Source organism: Talpa occidentalis, unplaced genomic scaffold (genome assembly GCF_014898055.3).
Source record: "Talpa occidentalis isolate TD23 unplaced genomic scaffold, MPIMG_talOcc4v2.1, whole genome shotgun sequence".
NCBI lineage: Eukaryota > Metazoa > Chordata > Mammalia > Eulipotyphla > Talpidae > Talpa > Talpa occidentalis.
Window position 1 is genome coordinate 130,034,398 of NW_026555331.1, and position 20,512 is coordinate 130,054,909.

Consider the following 20,512-nt stretch of genomic DNA (forward strand, 5'->3'; position numbering starts at 1 on the left):
GCAGCTTTTAAGTGTATCATGTAGCTTCTCTGAGCCTATATTTCTACAAATGTAAAATAAAGTAAAAGATTCTTGATGGATGGGCTTCACAGTCCTGTGCTGTTATTCAATCCTTTAATCTACCTTGTAGTGGTACTGTTTGGAGAAGAAAGTAATGTGCTAATATTATGATAAATACATACATTGATCCATCTCTGTTTTCTATTTCCCCTCAATACTTCTGGTTCTTTTTTTGGTAGAATTTCAGTAAATATGTCACTTCTAAGAATAAATACTTAGGAGAGAAAGGTGATTGTGATCCAACATGGATTTACTAAGAAAGTCAATGCAAATAAGAACATTGTGGATATAAAAATATTTGTAGTCTATGCCACAGTTTTAAAATGTCTCATTCATGTAAATGGCCTTTCCCCCATGTTCCTGAATTAAAAGGAATATAGGAATATATATATATATATCATTATTTAAAGAAAATATTTGATGTTTTTAATGCTGTATGTTTAGATAATATGGAACAACATGGCCATAATACCTAATTAATGAACAGTTACACATATTTTTTGCAGACCATTAAAAACTTAGGGTGATCTCTAGAATCCATTCCTGATTTTCTCCCTGATCATTGCTGTAGTCAGTATCTTTAAAAAAAATCAAATGCTATGGATAGCATAGTGCAGTTAAAAATCATTTTCTCTGAGCACAGCTCATATATGTTCTAACTAAATGGTAATGGCATATTTCTTAACCATTCTATTCCTTACTTTCCATATAAAACACGGCTAACAGCAGGGCCTATCCTATGGGATTGCTCTGAGGATTAAATAGAACAATGTGTATGTGATTAACATTCTAACGCCTGACACTTATTAAGCCCTCAATGTGATCATTAATTTTGATGATAATAATGATCACATGGAGGAGGAAGACATGCTTATGAATTGTGTGAAACAGAGCTGTGGATGGTAATGTGAGTGAGAAGATGACTGATAGGCTGGATGGATGCACAGAAGTGATTAAGATTTAATGGTTTAAATTTTGCTTTAAGATTTAAAATTTAATGGAGTGAAATCTCTGCGTGTAGGTTCAAAAACCTTTGTGATTTAAGAGAAAAGACCTGACTTTAGCTAAAATCAACTTGAAAAGGATCTGGGGATTTTGTTGACTATACAATCATAGGAACAAATGAGGAGTCCCAGCTGCTCTACACTAGGACCACCCTAGTGGGATATTCAGAAAGGTGTAGTGGGCGCTGCTCCTCAAACTGCACATTGATCTTGAGCTCTGGATGGTCAGCTCTCAGGGATTTAAATGATTGTTTCTGCCTGTAATTCTCATGCAATCAGCCACAACTCATTAACAAAAATAAGTGAGACATTCTGAAGAATATGACAGTTAGGAATGGGAAGTATTTATTCTTGAAAAGTTTAGGTTTAGAGGAGACATTTTATCCATCATAATATTTGAAAGGATGACTTGTAAAATAAGCAGATTCTATTTTGATACATAGAAGACAAAACTAGTAAATAATTTTTCATCATCTGGAGGGGGCCAGAATGATAAAGGGCAAGTAAAATACTATGAAGCCTAGATTAAAGTGAGAAAAACATCTTTAGGTGGCACAGGATTATAGGTTTGGTTTTGTAAAATCTTTTTTATTGAGATAAGAGTACATACTACATGCACAAGTCTTAAGTGTAGAGCTGGATGACTTCACTTAGGTATGCACCATTGTTCTCTCCTGGTGATCATAGAACTTTCCATCATCTCAGACCACCTTTGGTCTGAGCCATCTCAGCCAGTAAAACTGCCCTTCAACTTAGAATCTTTTTTTTTTTAAAGTTTACTCTAAAATGGTCACAACTTTATTCCTAATCACCCCAAATTGGAAAACTATCCAAATAGCCATTAGCAAATATATTAACATATTGTGGTGTATCCACACAATGAAATACTACTCAGCAATAGAAAAGAATGAATCATTAACCCATGCTACAACATGGATAAATCTGAGAAAGATTATGCTGAGTGAAATAAGCCAGACACTTTATGATTCCATTTGTGCCAACCTCAAGATTGGAGATTTTAATGAAAGATTTTCATGGCAATTTGATTTTGCATGCCTAAGATGCTTGGGAAAGTCCTTTCCCTTTCAGAAAAGAACCTGTATGAAATAAAAGATGGCAAAGAAGTAGATGGAAAATTAAACTAATACCAACAGTTCAATTTTGCTTAAGTTTTTTAGTATTCACTATTTCTGCAATGAGTAATGGAATGATGTGATGTCTCGTTATTTCCTTTTATTTCCTTCTTGGATTCTAATTCTTAAGGGGACTTTCTGGTAATAATAGTAGCTACATGCCGCTTACTAAAGACAGAAAAATACTTTATACTTAGATTCTGCTTGTACAAAATCAAACTTAGAATGATTTTGAAAGTCCCTCAAAGTAAAATTTCTGAATAAATTACAAGCAGTTTGGAAAGCAGCTGATTTCTTATTTCTTGTTCAAAACATCTGTACTATTTTCATCACTGCTATTAGCCACTTTATTCCACTTATCATTGTATTCATTTTATTCTCAGTGATAAAAGTGTAAAATCATAGTAGACAGACAAAATTATAGAGATAGAGAACAGATTAGTGGTCAAAGGGGACAGATTTGAGTGGGGAATATATAAATCTAAAGGGGTAGCACAAAAGTATTCATTGTAGTGATGAAAAAGTTGTGTATCTTGATGGTGGTGGTAGTTACATTAATCTAACCATGTGATAAAATTGCAAGGATCTACACACACACAGACAAATGTGTGTGAAAACTAAGCAAGGTCTGCAGTTGACTTAATAGTACTGTAGCATTGTCAATTTCTTGATGTTGCACTATACTTATCTAAGATGTCGCCATTGCCATGGGAGGAACTAGGGAAAGCATTCATACAACTTTATATACTATTTTCACAATTTCCTATGAATCTATAATTACTTCAAAATTATGATAGGCAACAAAACACAAGTCTCAGTCCTCCCCTTCCTGTCTTTTAGGAAATGGAAAAAGTCATGCTCATGGAGCAAACAGCCCATAATAAGTAATTTTCCTTTAAAGATAGGGTATATGGTCTTTTGTAAAAGTGAGCATATAGCTCTTGCCTTTGATTTAGATGTTAGACAATTATTAATGGGGTGACTGCCCTGTAACAGGCATACTGCAAAAGGAACTAATTTTCATAAAGATGTGTAAGTATAGTTGATCCTTGAACAACTGGGGGGTTAGAGAGGCCAAGCCCCTCATCCCTGCTGGAAAATCCACATATGACTTTTTACTCCTCTAAAACTCAACTTAGCTACAGTTATCTCTTTGTTTCCTTGAGGAACTGGATTTCCTCCCACTCCTCCAATACCAAAGACCATGGAATGCTCTAGTGCCTTAATATACATGGGTTTGCATCCATACATTCAACCAACCAACCATGGCACCTGCCATTGGTTGAATCTGTGAATGTGCAAGTGGTAGATAGGGAAAAAAAAAAAAAACCCTTCTGTATAGACCAGTGCCATTGAAGCCCAAGACTCAACTTTATATCTGGTAGATATATGTTGTTCAAGACTCAACTTTATATCTGGTAGATATGCAGGCTGATATCTCTTCATTTAAATTCTACTTTTGTCTGTCAGTGCTGTGTGTGTCTTGTTCTCCCAAGGTAGGTTTTTGCCTGTGAACTTGCTTCAGCCAATTTGTAGAACATAATTCTTCCATATAACATCATTGCTACCCTTTAAAAATTCACTTAGTATGTGTATATAACAGGAGGCTCTGAAAATACAGATAAAGAATAGGAAAATACTGCCTAGAATCCCGCCACCCAGAAATAAATACTATTGCTATTTTTATATATAACTCTAATCTTTTTATCTCTATCTATAAGTGCTTTTAAAATATATGGAATCATAGAAATTTGTTTTACTTATTGATGTGTACACAACAATACAACATTTGTCCAGGTCACTACTCTTCTCCCACACTATTTAATGACTACATAGCATTGCACCTGGAGAATGTCCAACACCTTATCCAATTCTCTTGCAATTGAACATTTAGGCCGTTTTCGTTTTTCCACCATTAGAAACAGTGTGATCATCACCATCCTTGAGCTAAGTGTTCATATATAGGTGTGATTACCTAGCTTAGAATAAAGTCTTAGAAATGAAATCACTTGGTGGTTAAAGTTTTTAATTTTCATTGCTAATGATTAAGTATCATTTAAAAGATATGTTGTAAGCAAAAACCTTATTTGAGCAATATACTTTATTTGAGCAGATGCTTTATCTGAAGGAAAATTTAGGATCACTTTCTTTAGAGTGGTTCACCACTTCTTAGAGACAAATTGCCATGACCAATAGAGATAAAACTGTTTTGATAGAATTAAAAAGGAAAACTGAGAATATCTAAACAATTTTTGTAAGAATTTTCTGATTTTTAAAAATTTTTGTTAGGCAGTGAGAACATAATTAACTGAAGTAAAAAGACAACAAGTGGAGTGAACATGCCACTAACGGGGAATGGGAGTGGGGTTTCATCATGGAGATAAGTATACGCCTTCCCTGTTTGGTACTGATTAAAAAATATTTAATCACACATACCGCCATCTTTACATACAAGAAAGAAATAGAGTTGAAACTTTCTTAAATGGGGAAAATTTACTACATAGTATTCATAATGTTGTTGACTTTTGTTGTGTTTTTCTAGTTGTGAATATCTTGTCTGGGCATAAGGGGACATAGTATCAAATTAAAGATCACCTTTGATTAGGCATCCCTAGGCTTCTGTTGAAACACCTCAAATGTTTCTTTTTTTGCATTTTCAACTGGGTGAGTGTGTCTGTTTTCTTGATTAGGTATGTAACCATCAAAACGCAATCTGATCTTTTTCATTGAGAAACTAAATTCTTTTTTTTTTTTTGAGTTGAAAACATAGCTTTTATTTTTATTTTTCATTATTTTTTAAAATTTTATATATTTTTTACATCATATTTCATTTTTGCACAATGTATGCATTTTCATCTTGTTTATAGTCCCCGTACAATTCCCACCCCCCTGAGAAACTAAATTCTTAACAACAGACTTTTTTTAGTTTATCAAGTGAACTCTAACTTGTGCTGCCACCTTGAAAAAATGAGGACCTTTAATTGTAGCCTCAACTCCTTTTTAGCACTTTTCGTTGCTCCCCTCCCCCATGTCACAGAAAGGTGCTAAGTTGACACAGAAGGAACACAGACCACCCCAGGAAGATTGGAAACAAGAGTTGGATAAACTTTAAATTAAATGTCTCAACTTTAACAAAAAGGTATGAACTTCTAAGTAAAACATATGTTATCTGCAGTTTTTAATCTTCCAGCAATAATCAATGCGTGGACTCTAGCCAACAAAGTATTTGATTCCTGGATTCCGATCCCACACTGGGAAGCAGTTGAATGTTCAGATATTGGAAAAGCAACAAAACAAATCCATGCGTGCTCAACCTTCTTTTATATTTTTCTTCTTAGTGATAGGCATACTATTCTGTATTATGTATATGGTGGCAAATTTTATTTGAATATCATTTATACGACCAGGGTTACAAAGACCTTCATCCCTTTCAATTCTGTGTTAGTATTTTCCATAATGATTCATATTTTATCAGTGTAATTGAAATTTATGTTAAAGAGAATTTTCTTCTGCTGGGATTGATGGTAAATACTTGTTATTGGATGAGAGATGAGTTTTCTTTTTTTTAAATTACATTCTTCTGTTGTCTATTGGCTAATTATAGGACTTTTCTTTCTTTCGTACTGTGACATAATTCTAAGTTGAAGCAAGCTCTGCCAAGAAGCTGGCATTTAGATATTGAGTTATTCTAATTCAGGGTGAATTTTACAGCACTTGGGAATAGCACAGTTTTATCTGCTGTGAATTAAGAAGGTAATTTCTATGTCATTGTATAAATTTTGTTGAGTGTTAAATACAATTTTGGTAAGAAATAGAATGGTAATTTAAAAACAAAATTTCCCTTTACAGGGACTGAATTCTTAGAGTTTATCTATTTTCAGTTGCTCCCAGTACTTTTATTTCCCTGTAAACTCATTATATGAATGTTAACCACCCCTAGTCCTCCATCTGAAAATTTGTATACAAACTGAAAGGAACTATTTTTCTGGGTAACAAATTAGGCTTTATATGAAAAGGAATTTGTCATAGGTTTGAATGACAAAAATTGCAGAGTTTTCTAAAGATTTCCTAGATATCATTTAAAATAAATGTATATCTGTAAAGATCTCATATATGTTATAGAGATAATATATGTCTTACATTTTTTAACAAAAAATGAATATGAACTTATTGAAATTTAATGCAAAGGAAATCTGGTTTAAGTTTGACTGTGAAATAATAACTTATTAAATACATTTATTTACAATTAACAATTATTTAAAAATCAACCAGGTATATTTTTTTCTCATATTAGTATTTCATATGTTAATGTTGAAAATTTTATAAGTGACAAAGAAGTTCTTGCCTTTCATAATGTCAAATAAATATTACTTATGTAATATTTACATTTATATACTTACAGCTATTCTCTGCTTAAATAAACTAAATATGTGAAAATTAATATTTTAAAATAGGCAATGGCTGAAGTCAGTCTACTGGATTTAAAATGTGAATTATTCACAAAATGAATTACCCTTAGTTTGACATATCACCCTGATACATAGGAATCACTATGTACTGTATTACATTAAAGTAGTCTTAATTTTTGCTTTATTAGCCTTACATGATTAAAATACTACTGTGTTTAAAATTATTGCTCTTTGTTTCTGCAAATTTACAAAAGTTCCTCCTTTCTTTTTCTTTAACAGATATAAGCTTACCAAAGTCGGCAACAATATGCTACACAGCTGCCTTGCTCAAAGCAAGAGCTGTCTCTGACAAGTAAGTGAATAATAACTTGTGCTGTACTAAATGCCTGACCTGACTTAAAGAGATGTGTCGCCTCTGAGGGCTTTCTCTGGAAGTTTCTCTTAGTCTGTGAGACCCCTGCTTATGAGCATGCATTTTCCAAAATCTGCTGATCTTTTCTTTCACTACTAGAAGGAGAGAATGTATTTCCCCAGGTATTGTAAGAGTTTATGTTTCCCTAAAAAGAGATTTATGCGAAATTCCTTGCCTCTGAGGTGACTTTTTTTCTTTTCCTTTTTCTTTTTCTTTCTTTTCTTTTTTTTTTTTTTTGTCAGACAGTACATATCAAAAGACCTGCTTGGGACGTACATAAATGCCTTCCTCTTGTTCATTTTTTGCATATTCTTCTTCCTCTAGCAGTCCGAGACTGGGTAGTAGCCATAAAAGACATGTAACATGGCAGAGGGAATGTCAACTCCCTTTCTTTGCCTCATCAATTCCAAACTAACTCCCAGCCAGGGTCCTTTGAGTGGCCATCTCAGTGGGACATCTGCTCATTAATCAGGCAGGTGACTATGTCATAGAGAATGTTCATAAACAGCCAAGATGACTGGCAGGTGAAAGCGGATAGATGGCTTAACTGTTTTTGAGTTCATAAACACTGACACTTCCCCGATACAATCCCTCTATAGCCTTGAGAAGCAGATAGAAGGAAAAGAAAACGGCCTCTGCTATGTCAGATAGGTTTGCTGTTAAGTGTGTGTGCACTTCGAGACCGAAGTAATTTTCTTTCATTCTTTTTTATCCTGTAGATCGCCAGTACCTACTGCAACATCTTTTCTCCCTACACAGCGACTCCAGCTTGGGAGGGCAGGGCCAGGGTTGTCACAGCTTCCCCTGTGGTGTCTGCCTGCCAAGCACAGCTCTGGAGTTAGCCCTGGGTGTGAGGTGAGAAAGAGATTGCATGGTCTGGTTTTTTTCATTCACTTGGGCAGGTGTCTCGCCCACAGTTTGGGCATGCACACCCCCCTGCCGGAACGGCCCCAAGCAGGCTCTCCTGCTGCTGAAGCTGCAACGACTTAACCCTCCATCGCAGCACTGACTTTGGGTTGGGAGCCTCCTTTAAAATTTTCCCCAGTTCTGTTTTTAACCAAGTGCGCTCTTCTGTAACCTAGTTTTCTCTTTTTCCTACACTCTCTGCCCTCACTAGCCCTATCCCCAATCCTGACCTAAGCAGGTACCTTGTAGAAAATTTAGATTAGCTATTTAGACAGAGAGACTTACAGCTGAATTTAATTCCTGCCGTGATTAGATGCAAGCACGCTTTCTGCTTCTGCTGGGTTTTTTGTTGGCCTCGGTCTGAGGGGTCACTCAGAGGTTCTGCATAGCGGAGGTCTGGAGAGCTCATGCCATTGACTCGCTGTGGTTTTATGGGCCCTTGATGTGCAGATGCCTCTCTGGGTTGATGCCCAAGCAGTGGTCCCAACTGGACGGTGTTTGTCTTTCTGCTTTTCAGATTCTCTCCCGAGGCTGCATCTCGGCGGGGGCTGAGCACAGCAGAGATGAATGCTGTAGAGGCCATTCATAGAGCTGTGGAATTCAATCCTCACGTGCCAAAAGTGAGTCTGTGGAATCCCCACAGGAACTCGTTATGATAGCAGAGAAAGTGTTCAGTGACCACAATGTCATGTCTTGAATACACCCAGTTATAAAAAATTGAATTGGAACCAATGAATGTTAAGGCCCTATACAGTCTATGGTCTTTAGCCTTATTTTTTTTTTTAAGCAAAAGCTACATTTAAGGGGCTTTGGGGCCAATTTTCAGACTTCATATAATCAGGGTAAATTGATAGAACCAGCTTAGACAGGCCAGGTCAGATAGAAGACTGAAATTGGCCAAATATGGAGATCCCAAGAGCTTTGATGCATTTGATAGGAATTTCTGACCAGTTGTAGTCTTACTTAGACCCAACTTGGGAAATGAATGATGAATAAAATTGATAAAAAAAAAAAACTGAGTAATGTGACATTCTATATAATTAGGTGATAGTTGATCTGTATTGGTAAGAATGTAATAGGAAAAATCTCAAAGTAGTATTTTTCCTTTTGATTTGTGAATGCCATTTTAATAGGTCTAGTAAGAAATATTCATCTTACTGTCCAACTTATATTGGCCAAAATACTGACCAACTTAACTATTTTTTTCTGAATTTGATTTTAAGGGAGTCAAATAATATTTATTCATAAAATGAACACATATTGATCGCTTACCTGTATTTGAGTTTCTGCTGTGTGATAGACACATTGCTGAGGGCCACTTTCAGTTTCCTGATATTATGCAGCACCTCTAAGCAACTGCTCCAACAGTTTACATCAGATACAAGACATAGTTTCCTTGGCAAAATGCCTGATAAAGACTTTCTTTGGTAAAAAATGACGAAGGAAAGCTATTTATTTGTTTTGTTTCAGTACTGCAACAAAAGGAATGTTTTGTTGTTGTTTGATTTGGTGTGTGTGGGTAAAGGCATACATAGAATTACCAATTTTGTTTTGTTGACATCCAGAGTGATAGATATAAGTGGTCTAATATCATTCCTGAACTCTTACTCAGGTCATGGTCATCTTTTCCCAAAACATGATTGAAGAGTGGTGCACAATACCACATTTGCAGAAGGATGTATTTATCCAGGATCTATTTATCTCTAGTGGATAATAACCAACATAACATTTGTAGACTTATGTATTGTATGGGATAGTATAAAATTTATCTCCTATTTAATACATTTTTATTAAATTAAAATGTTCATTCAAATATATATATATATATCCTGAATTATAGTAAGCTTAAGTCATCAATTAGTATTTATTGAATGTCATTCTCTAACTTCAGAACTATTCTATAAGCATAAGTAAAGCTCTTTTAGATTTACTTTTAGGCAATAGAGTCTTAGATTCTGGGATTGAAACTTGGATTCAGGTTTTAGCTTTATCATTTGTTTATAGAGATGTATAAATAGAATATCATTTTAACCATTAGATCGTGGGCTTACCATCTCAATGTTTTCCCTTATTCTTCAAATGAAGATAGAAATATAAACATTGCCAATCTTCCATGATTAGCTGAGATAATATAAACTTCTTTGAAAATACTCAAATACCGTATGCTTGTAAATTATTAAAATTGTTGATATTTGAATTGTTGGAGGTCCCTCAAGTCTGGGAACTAGCCCTTAACTTTTCTAGTTGTACTAACCAAAGCCTTATTATCTTTGAGCACAAGATAGAAAACTGGTACAATATTTGTTCACTAGATGTTTTGATTGAATCTGTTCTTCAAATCTATTATAATTGTCTTAAATGATTGGTTGAGCCTCTAGCAGAGTATTAAACGTCATAAGAAGTAGTTTTAGACCACTATGGATGAATTTGACTCAGTCAATCAATATTTTACTTACAAAATAGAATTCTTCTATTTTTGAACTATGTAATTTTCCTCTACTTCCTAATCATTAATTTGAGAGAAGATAGAGTTCATTTGTGAGCTGGTTTTCCACCACTTTGCTTTGTTCATGATTGTACTGAAAGAAAACTGGCTTACAGATCTTCTTCATATGTATTCTTTCCCCTGTTTCCTGGGGGAAAAGCTCTTGTGAGTCAATGCTTTATATTTTCATAATTAATCACAAATCTCTGGTACCTATGTACCATGCAGGCTGCTATAGGCATCTTTTATGTACGTTCTGCCATTATTTGGACTACTTGCTAATATTTAGTAAACACACACACACACACAGTTGCCTATTTACACACACAGCTGCCTATTCAGGCAGAGAATATGCCATAATCTAATGAGATATCAATGAAGGATATAAAGTATTAGACAGTTGGTATCAAAAGAAACATTAAAACTCATGTAGGTGACTGGATACAGAAAATGTGGTATATATACTCAGTGGAATACTACTTATTTATAGAAAACTTGCCTTCAGCCACAATGTGGATGGGACTTGCAGTAATTATGCTAAGTGAAATAAGTTGGAAAGTAGAAGATAAATACTGGATGGTTTCACTAATTTGTAGAATATAAACAGCCAAAGAAAACAACCTGGCAAAACACAATACACAAAAGCAACTTCTAGACTCTGAAAAACATAGTGGTTCCCAGAGTGGAAGGAGAAGGTGGGTAGGAACAAAGGGTAGAGGGTACTAATGTGATAATGTAAAGGCACTAGTGCTTGGGTGGTAGGTGAGTAAAGCATATATACATTTTGGGGTATGAAGCCACTTTCTTGGTATTATATAGTTATGTTAATGTATGGTAAACCAGTAAAATTTGGTTGTAAAAAAGTCATTTAGGATACCTTCCCATCCTCAGGTTGAATTGCTCTTCATAATGACTTTATGATAATTATTGATTTCTATTGAATATTTACTATGTGCAAAGCACAATGGTGACTGAACTATATATACCATCTCATGTATTTTTTATAGCAACACTGTGAAGTGTCTCATATTATTACCCTTAGTACATAGATACAGGCCCTGCAGGTTTGGAGGGGTTAAGTAAATAGTCATTCTACTTTCTGCTTTTGAGTTTAACTGCTTTAATTATCTGAAATGGGTAGAATCCTGCAGTATTTTTCCTTCTATGACTGGCTTATTTCACTTAGCATAATGCCCTCTATGTTTGTCTGTGTTGTAGCATAGGATAGAATTTGCTTCTTTTTAAAGACAATAATATTCCGTTGTATATATGCACACCAATTTTCTTTATCTGCTCCTTTGATGGAAATGTAGGTTGTTTCTGCTTCTTATTTATTGAAAATAATGCTGCAGTGAACATGGTTAAGCAAATATCTCTTCAAGATCCCATTTTCAGTTCTTTTGGATGTACACCCAGAAGTTAGATTGCAAGACAATGTGGTAGTACTCTTTTTAGTTTTTTGAGGAACCTCTATATGGTTTTCCATGTGATGGTACTGTTTTTCATTTCCATTAACAGTGCACTGAGGTTCCAGTTTTACCTCTTCCTTGCTAATGCTTCTCAAATTGTTGGTTTTTTTTTTTTTAATTTAAAATCCTAATGTGTGAGGTGATATCTCATTGTGCATTTGGTTTGTATTGCCCTGGTGATTAGTGATATTGAGGGGCCAGTACTTTTCAGTGTCTTGATTGTTTCCTTTGGCATGTAGAAGCTTTTTATTTTTATGTAGTCCCACTTGTTTGTTTTTGTTGCCTGTGTTTTTGGTGTCATCCAATAAATTATTGCTAAGGTCAATGTTAGGAAGTTTTTTACTCTGTTTTCTTCTAGGAGTTTTATAGTTTCAGATCTTACATCTTTAATGCATTTTGAGTTAATGTTTTTGTATAATTTAAGTCCAACTTTACTCTTTCAAATGTGGATATTGTTTTTTACTAGGCTTTTTCAGCAAAAACTTGTGAAGAGAATGATTCTTGTGTCTTCTATTTTAGAATTCAGGTTGTGGTCAACTCCAGTAGTACACCTTTTTGGGCCTAAAGATTTTTTTGAAATTTAAGATTATTTCCTTAGGTTGGATTTATAGAATAGAAATTACTGAATAGCATATAGAAGCACTTTAGGGCTCTTAATATTGCAATAATTGAAGTATCAATATTGCAGTAAATTTGCAGCACTCTACATGCCCACTAGCAGATGACTCCTTCTTTACCAATTTGGCACACCCTTACCAGCATGACACAGTTTGTTTAAAACAGCAAAAAGAAAAGAAAAAGGGAAAACAAAAAACTCTTGTGATTCTATGAAGTACAAATGGAGTTTTGTTCTTTTAGTTTGCATTTCTTTACCACTACTTGTACCATGAAACATTGTTAGCTGTGTACATTTATTCTTTTCTGAGTTGTCAGGCCCAGTAAGTAGAATTCCTGTTATTACTGGGAGAACATATTAATCATAATGATGGAGCCAGGGGCAGTGACAGAGGTCAGCTGACCTGTGAAGTAGCATTAAAATGTTCAAAAGTTTTCCAAACAAGGATTACCTCTTACTTTCTGGCCATGGGGCCAGAGTGAGCTATGGGACTTAACTCCCTACCTATTTCCTTTTTGGTAAAGTGGGGATAAAAAATAGCCTTCACAAGGTTGATGAAAAGTAAGTGGAAGTATATTATGTGACTCATCCAGGACATCGGAGGTACTCAATATCACTCCCTTCACTATTTCTGCCCTTGCACCTACAGCTCTATTTCTGTACTTGCAGACTATGTGGAGATAAAAGCTGTCGAGAAACATGCATATACAGGTACTTGAAGAAGGACAACCAGAGGCTGTAACAGTGGCACTGACCTTGAGTACCAACAGCATCCCTTCAGACTTAAAGATTTGAGGAGAGACTCTAGCATGTTCTGGCTGCCACTGTTGTTTTCAGGGATTCCTAGCTTGTAACTGCTTGGTAAATCTCTTACAGATGGTTGGTTAAGAGTTATCCATTTTTGACTTTTGATTTTTGTTCTTGTTCTAGCATAGCCACCCCTGCCTCCCTGCTCTCTGCCTCTAAAACAAACCAAATACCCACAATAACAACGACTTGTTACCTTATACACAGTAAATAAGTTTTTCCCTCCTAATGCTGTTTGTGTGAAACCTTAATGAACGGAACAAGTTGAGTAGAACAGCTCTGATTGAAATGCAGATGAGAAGACTGGTAGCCCAGCAATTTCAAGGTCCCTCCACGTTATAGTTTAGAAGAAAAACAAGCCTGTGACCCATCACCACAACCACAAGAAAATCCCAAACTTTTGAGGTCCTACTCATATAACAGGAGGCACCACCCGTTGTGAGCAGCAGCAGGGCGCTGAGCGGGAAGCAAGCTGCTTGGGATTCTTGGGTGTTGTGGGTGGAGCTGTTGAGGCAGAAAAATCAAAGAACATTACCAGCCCCAATGGTGGAACCCTTCACCTTCATCTTGCCTACAATCCCAGCACTGCTAAACATGAGCTCTTCTCACTGTGCCCAGCCAGGGGACTGCAGGGGCAGTCATCGAGGGTGCTGGGGGTAGGGCTCACTGTGTTCCTGCCTCGCTTCTTACCAACAGGGCACCTGGGCCAGATGGACTATTGAGGTGAAGACTGAGCCGAATAGATAATTAGTTTTTAAATTTATAAGTCTAGGAGGTGGAAAGCCATGAGGAAATGGTTGGGAAAGAATGAAGAATGTTATGACACAAAGACATTCTCATTAAAAATTAACATTTTTAAAATATAGTTCATCCAATGCTAATCTAGAAGGTCTAATTTCATGGGGATTTCAAGGGTCTTGGGGAAAACACCCTTGTAATTGTAATGGAGTATCCACAGGACCCTGTTAGAATGATGGAAATTCTATTTCATGCAAACACTAACGCAATCCGCCCTTTATATCTTGGTAAAGCTGATTGACAGGGTATAAAATTGCCTTTTAATCCAATTTAGGAAACAAAATGTGTAGTGGGTATTAGCATTTAAAAATGCTTGAAGCGTGGAGGCAGAAACTCAAAATACCCTGGCAGATTGTCTATGATATTGTATATCAATGGTACATTTCAGAAATATTATTTCAATATAAGTTTCTTTGAATTGAGTCATATTTTGTTCCAAAGTTTTTTTGGATTAGAGTAAGGAGAATATATTGTGGAAATATGACCCAGAGGAAAATGAACAGAAACCAGTTTCTAGCCACATTTCTCAGGAATAAAAAAATCTCTAAAAAGTCTCTTTCTACAGTAAAAAACACTGTAACTGCTTCCACCAAGGTCACCCCCACCTAAGTCACCAGATCCTGTGGTCTCTTGTCAGTCTTCTTCCTTTCTCATCTCTCCTCAGCATTTGGTCCTATTGACCAATGTTTAAACCTCAAGGCCTCAGCTCCAGGCCACCCCTGCTGTTCTGGGCATTCACCACTTATGTTGTTTCCTCACCTGCCCATTCCTCAGGTTAGTTCCTGGGGAGCACCATTCATTACCCCCTGCTTCTTTGCTTGAAGCTTGCCTGAGAGATTTAATGTGCTTCTACTGCTTCAGCCTCTGCCTCTCCTACAACTCCCAAATACTGTCTCTAACTCCCCTCCCTGCTCCAGACCTGCACAGCCAACTGTCTTCAGGCCACAACCCAGGGATGGTTTGCAAGCATTTCAATTATTTTTGTTATCTTCCCACTGCTAAATTGTTCTAATTTCTCAAGCTAAAGATTTCAGTCCCACTGATTTCTTCTCTGCCCTCAGATTCAGCCAGGCACCAAGTCCTAGGGAAATCCCCTCCTTGATTTCATCATCTCCTCACCAGCATCATGACAGAGGCTTTCTAAGATTGCTAGTTTCAACCTCTTACTGTTTCCACCGCTGAATTTGTGGCGTTTTCTTCAAAACCACAAGCTCCACCAACTCATTTCCAATTGCTGCAGTGATTTTCAAACTGTCTTCCTAGGTCCGTGTGGACTCCTCAGACCTCTTCCCTTCCCAAGAATCCCCATTGTTTTGTTTTGCATCAACTTCACAATTCTGTTTGAAGTTTCTTTTTTTTCCCCTTTGAACGTGTTTTTCTGTGTCCCAACCTTTGAAACTATAGATTAACTCAGGAGAAAGATCATGTTCTGAAACATACACGGAAGATCTTTTGCAACCTATTTTTTCTCCATTACTCTCTTGTAGAGTAGCCTTAAACCTGAGTTCAAATTCAGGTTCTATCACACATTTGTACAACACTGGGCAGCTGCTCAACCCCAAACCCTGTATTTTCACATCTCTAACATAAGGATAATAATACTAGCTCCCTCACATGGTATAAGGAGTACCTGAGATGACGCTTGGCATGTGGTAGTGCTGAGGTAGTGACAGCAGTTACTGTCATGTTAGTGTTCACGTGCCATGAGCTTCTGAGCCCTTATGCCCTTGCATGCTTTGGTGCTCCTGCCCAGTCTGACTCCTGCCTGGACCTCCCCTCCCCTCATCTTTGCAGGTAAACTCTTATTTATTTAATGAGATTGAGTCATATTTTCTTTTTTCTATGACATCTTCTTTGAGACAATGCTCCCCATTTGTATATCCTGAGTACTTAAATATAAACCTTTACCAAGGCAGTCATGCTAAATCTAATGCCTTGTCTGTATGTGTACACACAGCACATATACCCCCACAAGAAATTATGGACCTGATGTGATTCATGTCAGGTGTATTTGTGGATGGTCACACACCTGTGCCCTGGGGTACACTGTGACTCTCCCCTACCTTTCCTTGGGGGTAAACTGTGGGTATTTCCATATTTTTTGAATGAAGCAAAGTAACTAATGAATAGAGAACTGAATGAGTAAGAAACAATTACTGCAGAAAAGTAGTCATCATCCTTCGTCAGAATATCCTTAAAATAATCCTTTCATGTCTTTCCTGTCTTTTTTCTAAGCATAAAAAAAGAAATTCTTTCAAAAAACAACTGGCAGATGGGTAAAGTTGTTCAACCACATGGTGGTAGATGGAAAGTAGACTTTTGGTGGTGATCATAATGGAATACATACAGGTGTTGAAGTATAAAGCTCTATACCTGAAAGTTATGCAATGTTATAAATCAATGATCCCTCAGTTTTAAAGAAAGCAACCCAGATTATGTAGTATACACAGAGAATGCCTCTTGGAAGTAGGGGTACTGACAGGTACAAAAGGAGAGAAGGGAAGAACAGCCACATCTTAGTATTCTGTATGACAAAATTTGCACAGTGCACACTTAAGCTCTACACTGAAGCACGATGTTGTTTAAAAAAAGAAAGAAAAGGCTAAGGAACAGAGAATTTAATATTCTGCCAAAGGTCACAGAGCTAGGGAACATCTGAGCCAGGATCCTAATCCAGGCAGTGGTTCCAGAGTGCAGGCTCTTCACTATCACTCAAGTGTTGCACTCATTTTTGCATTTAAATCTCAACCAAACAGAGGGTACATGGGGCTACCTGTCCTGGTAACATCCACTCTGCTCTAAGTTTCCAAAAAATTTTATATTGTTTAAGGCACTGAGTTTGTGACATTTTGTTACAGCAGCAATGAAAAACTCATATAGACCTCAAAATTCAGGTCTGGGAGAAGGGCACAAGGTCCCATGAGCAGAGTGCTGGGTGGCACTGTCCTGAGTCCAGGGGTCAGACAACATTAAAACTCAGAAAATGTATCATGTCTTCCAAATTGCACTAGTTTTATTCTCTATTTACTTATGTTTAAAAAAAAAAAAAATCCCCTCTGATCTTAGAGCCTCTTTAAAAACCAGTTGTGTCAATGGACTACAAAGAAATACAAAAAATTGCTCTCTACTGATCTTTTTTGTGCGGTTTGCTTTTTGTGTTATTGATATGCATCTAGAAAATGGGTTTGTGTTGTATGTGTGTGTGTATATGTGTATATATATATATGATGTATATACAGATAAGAAATGCTTATTATAGAAATGCTTAATGCTTATTATGGAAAATTTGGAAAGCACAGAAAAAGCACAATAGAAATTAATCTCCCATAACACCAAAGATTTAGCCTATTAACATTCTATTAACATTCACTCTGTGGCCTGCCCATATTTTTAATACCTATACATACATTTTATTACTAAATCATAATATGTATGGTACACTGATTTTTTAAAAAATATATTTTATATATTTAGTATATATCATGATATTTACATGCTAATTAATATTCAACTGCCTGATTTTGGGGAGCAACTTGATAGCTCCCCAAATTATAGCACATTTATAATTTAATTAACCTGTCCTTTCATGTCTATAATTTAATAACCTGTAATTAATTTGATTAACCTGTCCTTTCATATCTTTATTCTCATATTTTTGCTAATGATTTTCAAATGACTTCTGCTGTTGTTGGTACTGAAGTTCAAAAAAGATAGGAATTAAATTTCTGGGCTTTAGAGCCTGTGTGAAGGATAACTTTGGGACCGTTTTCACTTAAATTATTACAACATGTTAAGACCTTAACAGAAGCAAACTTAGCAGTACCTGGGGTAACCTCTGTGGGACCAAATCTCTCTTGCAGCTTTTCTGACAGTGAAGTGGCCTCTGCTCAGTACCTCCACGAGCAGACACTACTCAGAGGCCAAGGTTGAAGTCCTCAGCTTCTCTTTACATGCTGTGACTTTCCATGTCCTTATACTGGGAAAAAGGAACTAGATTCCAACACAAATGGATTTTGAAAAGATGCTTCCGAAAACTTTAGTCTGTACTTCAAGATCAATGTGATATGAGAATCTGGGGAGGAAGTTAGAGGCAGGATGGCAGAAAAGAGAGTGCAGAGGACTGGCTTAGCTAATAGAAGCCAGATAATTGTTATAGACAGGCAGAGAGTGTTCTCTGATTTGCAGGCAACAGTTATTCTAATTGATTTCTGCATACTTGTGGATAGGGATCTGCCCTGTCCCATTTATTTTTCTCTTGACAAGTAAAATGTGAAATGTTGCTCCATGCTTTTCTAATTTAAATGTTGCACATGTTGAGAACTGATCTTGCCAGCCATTTTAAGCCTGGCCAAAAACATAACACATTGTTGTTATTAGCCTTCATCATTTGGGTAGAGCCAACATTTTGTTTGGAACTATACAGGAGTATAAATCTCTTTTATAGACCTAAACTATTTCTGCCATAGAGTAGATACAGTGAAAAGGCAGCTAAGTTTCCTTGGTGAGTTACTTTGGTTGGGTTGGCCTCATAAGGCTGATTAGGCCTGGGATGCTCATATTGAGATACTTCATGGGAAGGTGGGATTCATGCCTTTGAGGATCTTGTGTTTCAGCTGAGGAGAAAGATGCATGGCTAAGGCAGTATGTGAAAAGTATGTACAAAGATCAGAGGGAGCTTGGAGGAGAAACAGAGCGTTACCTCAAGGCCACATTTAGGGCTGCACACAATGTCCTTGATGCCCCATGCACCTCATTCATCCGGCAGGCTGAGTTAAACCACTGTGCTCACACACGTGGACTATTATTTTCCAAATATATGCAGATGTCAGAGAGCCAATAATGCTTTTATTTTTATTTATTTATTTATTTTTAAAGCAGATGATCTTTTCTTTTCTTTTCTTTTCTTTTTAAACATTTATTTTATTTATACAAGAACCGGGGTAAAGGCCAGATGTGCAGGAGGGTAAGAGGATTCACCAGAGACAGATCGGAGAACAGAACAGGCAGACTGACTGAAATACACTGCTGAGGGGAGTGGCGGGTGAGACGGGAAAGGTCTGCTGCGCCATGTGGGTTGCTCCGTGGCAGGCGGGGATCAAACCAGTGCTGCAGAGGCTGCGGACAGGTTCACAGTGCTGCACTCGACCACCTGCGCCACCAGGGAGGCCCCAATAATGCTTTTAAATGAATTCTCATTTTACAGTAATTATGGCCTTTTGTTGTATTGTATATTTTCAAACAATTGATACTGCATTTACATTATAATTCCTATTATAGGCAACTGTGAAAATTTCCCATTAAATGTTGTTTTAGTTATGTAAAGTTTGAAACTTCCATTGTCTACAGTAGTGCTGTTAACTTTCTGTGATGTGGGGGGTATTCTCTGCATAGTCCAGTAGGTTGGTCATTAACCACATGCAGCACTGGAGAACTTGAAGTTTGACTAGTGTGACTGAGGAACTGGATTTTTAATTTAATTTATATTTAATTGATTTAAATTTAAATAGCCACATATGATAGAGGCTACCATATTAGACAGTGTGGGTTTATATTATCCCTTTGTAGTAATTTTCTAAAAATCCCCACAATCCCAATACACACACACACACATACGCATACACACACACACATTTCCTTTGCCTTACCCCTTGCTAAATTATTTTTACTTCTACCCCCAAATATGCACGACTACCAAGCCCATTTCTACTCAGGTGCCCCTTATTTCTGCAGTTTCCTTAGCCAGAGAAGAACTGTCTCATAGACACCTAATAAAATCATTTAAAAGTCTTTCCCATTCAGAGAAATAAAAGCTGTGGTAGTTTACTCTTTTCTTTCAGTCATCATTTGATTGTCAGCAGCCCTGGAGAGATTTCTGAATAGCTGGGACATATGAGCTAGTACCTTTCCTATTCAGTTTGTTTCAACATTTACAGAGATATAAACAATTATTAGAAATTCAGAAATCAAAATCTTATTCTAGGATTTCCATTAGAGCAAGGAATTTTCCATCCTTGTTTACCTGATAATTTTAAGAGTAAGCAAATGGTCTTCCTTCTTTAACTTATTCTGAACCAGTTCACAGTGCTTTACAAGTTATATATCTTTCTCATGAGTCATAACCTTGGGATCTTCCAAGATCATCATATGCAGTAACAATATACATTGTAATGGCTTCTTTTAAGTAACAAAATCACAAGAGGATAGCCAGAATGGTTGAGCATAAAATCCATCTTTTTTACTTATATTATGGTTGATAATTGTAAAGATAGTGGTAGTTGGATTCAAAATTGTTATTTTTCCCACAAGATTTTTGTTCTGCACTGTTTTACAACAAAACGGGGAAGGAAAGCATTGACTTATAGCATTCAAAAAAGGCACAGGACCAAAAAGTTCTTTTGGAACTCTTGTTTGAA

At 36.4% G+C, this 20,512-nt stretch overlaps 1 protein-coding gene across 11 annotated transcripts in view; it reads left to right on the plus strand.

The window, feature by feature from the left end:
* ST7 (suppression of tumorigenicity 7) overlaps positions 1 to 20,512 on the plus strand; it is a 222,700-nt gene that overhangs the window by 178,612 nt on the left and 23,576 nt on the right. For 10 of the 11 annotated variants that reach the window (XM_054692582.1, XM_054692580.1, XM_054692590.1 and 7 more), the window contains 2 exons: positions 6,886 to 6,958; positions 8,442 to 8,544. In XM_054692582.1, the coding sequence (XP_054548557.1) occupies positions 6,886 to 6,958; positions 8,442 to 8,544 (176 nt within the window). Of the gene's footprint in view, positions 1 to 6,885; positions 6,959 to 7,737; positions 7,874 to 8,441; positions 8,545 to 20,512 lie in introns of those variants that run through there. The other variant, XM_054692589.1, reaches the window with a different exon arrangement.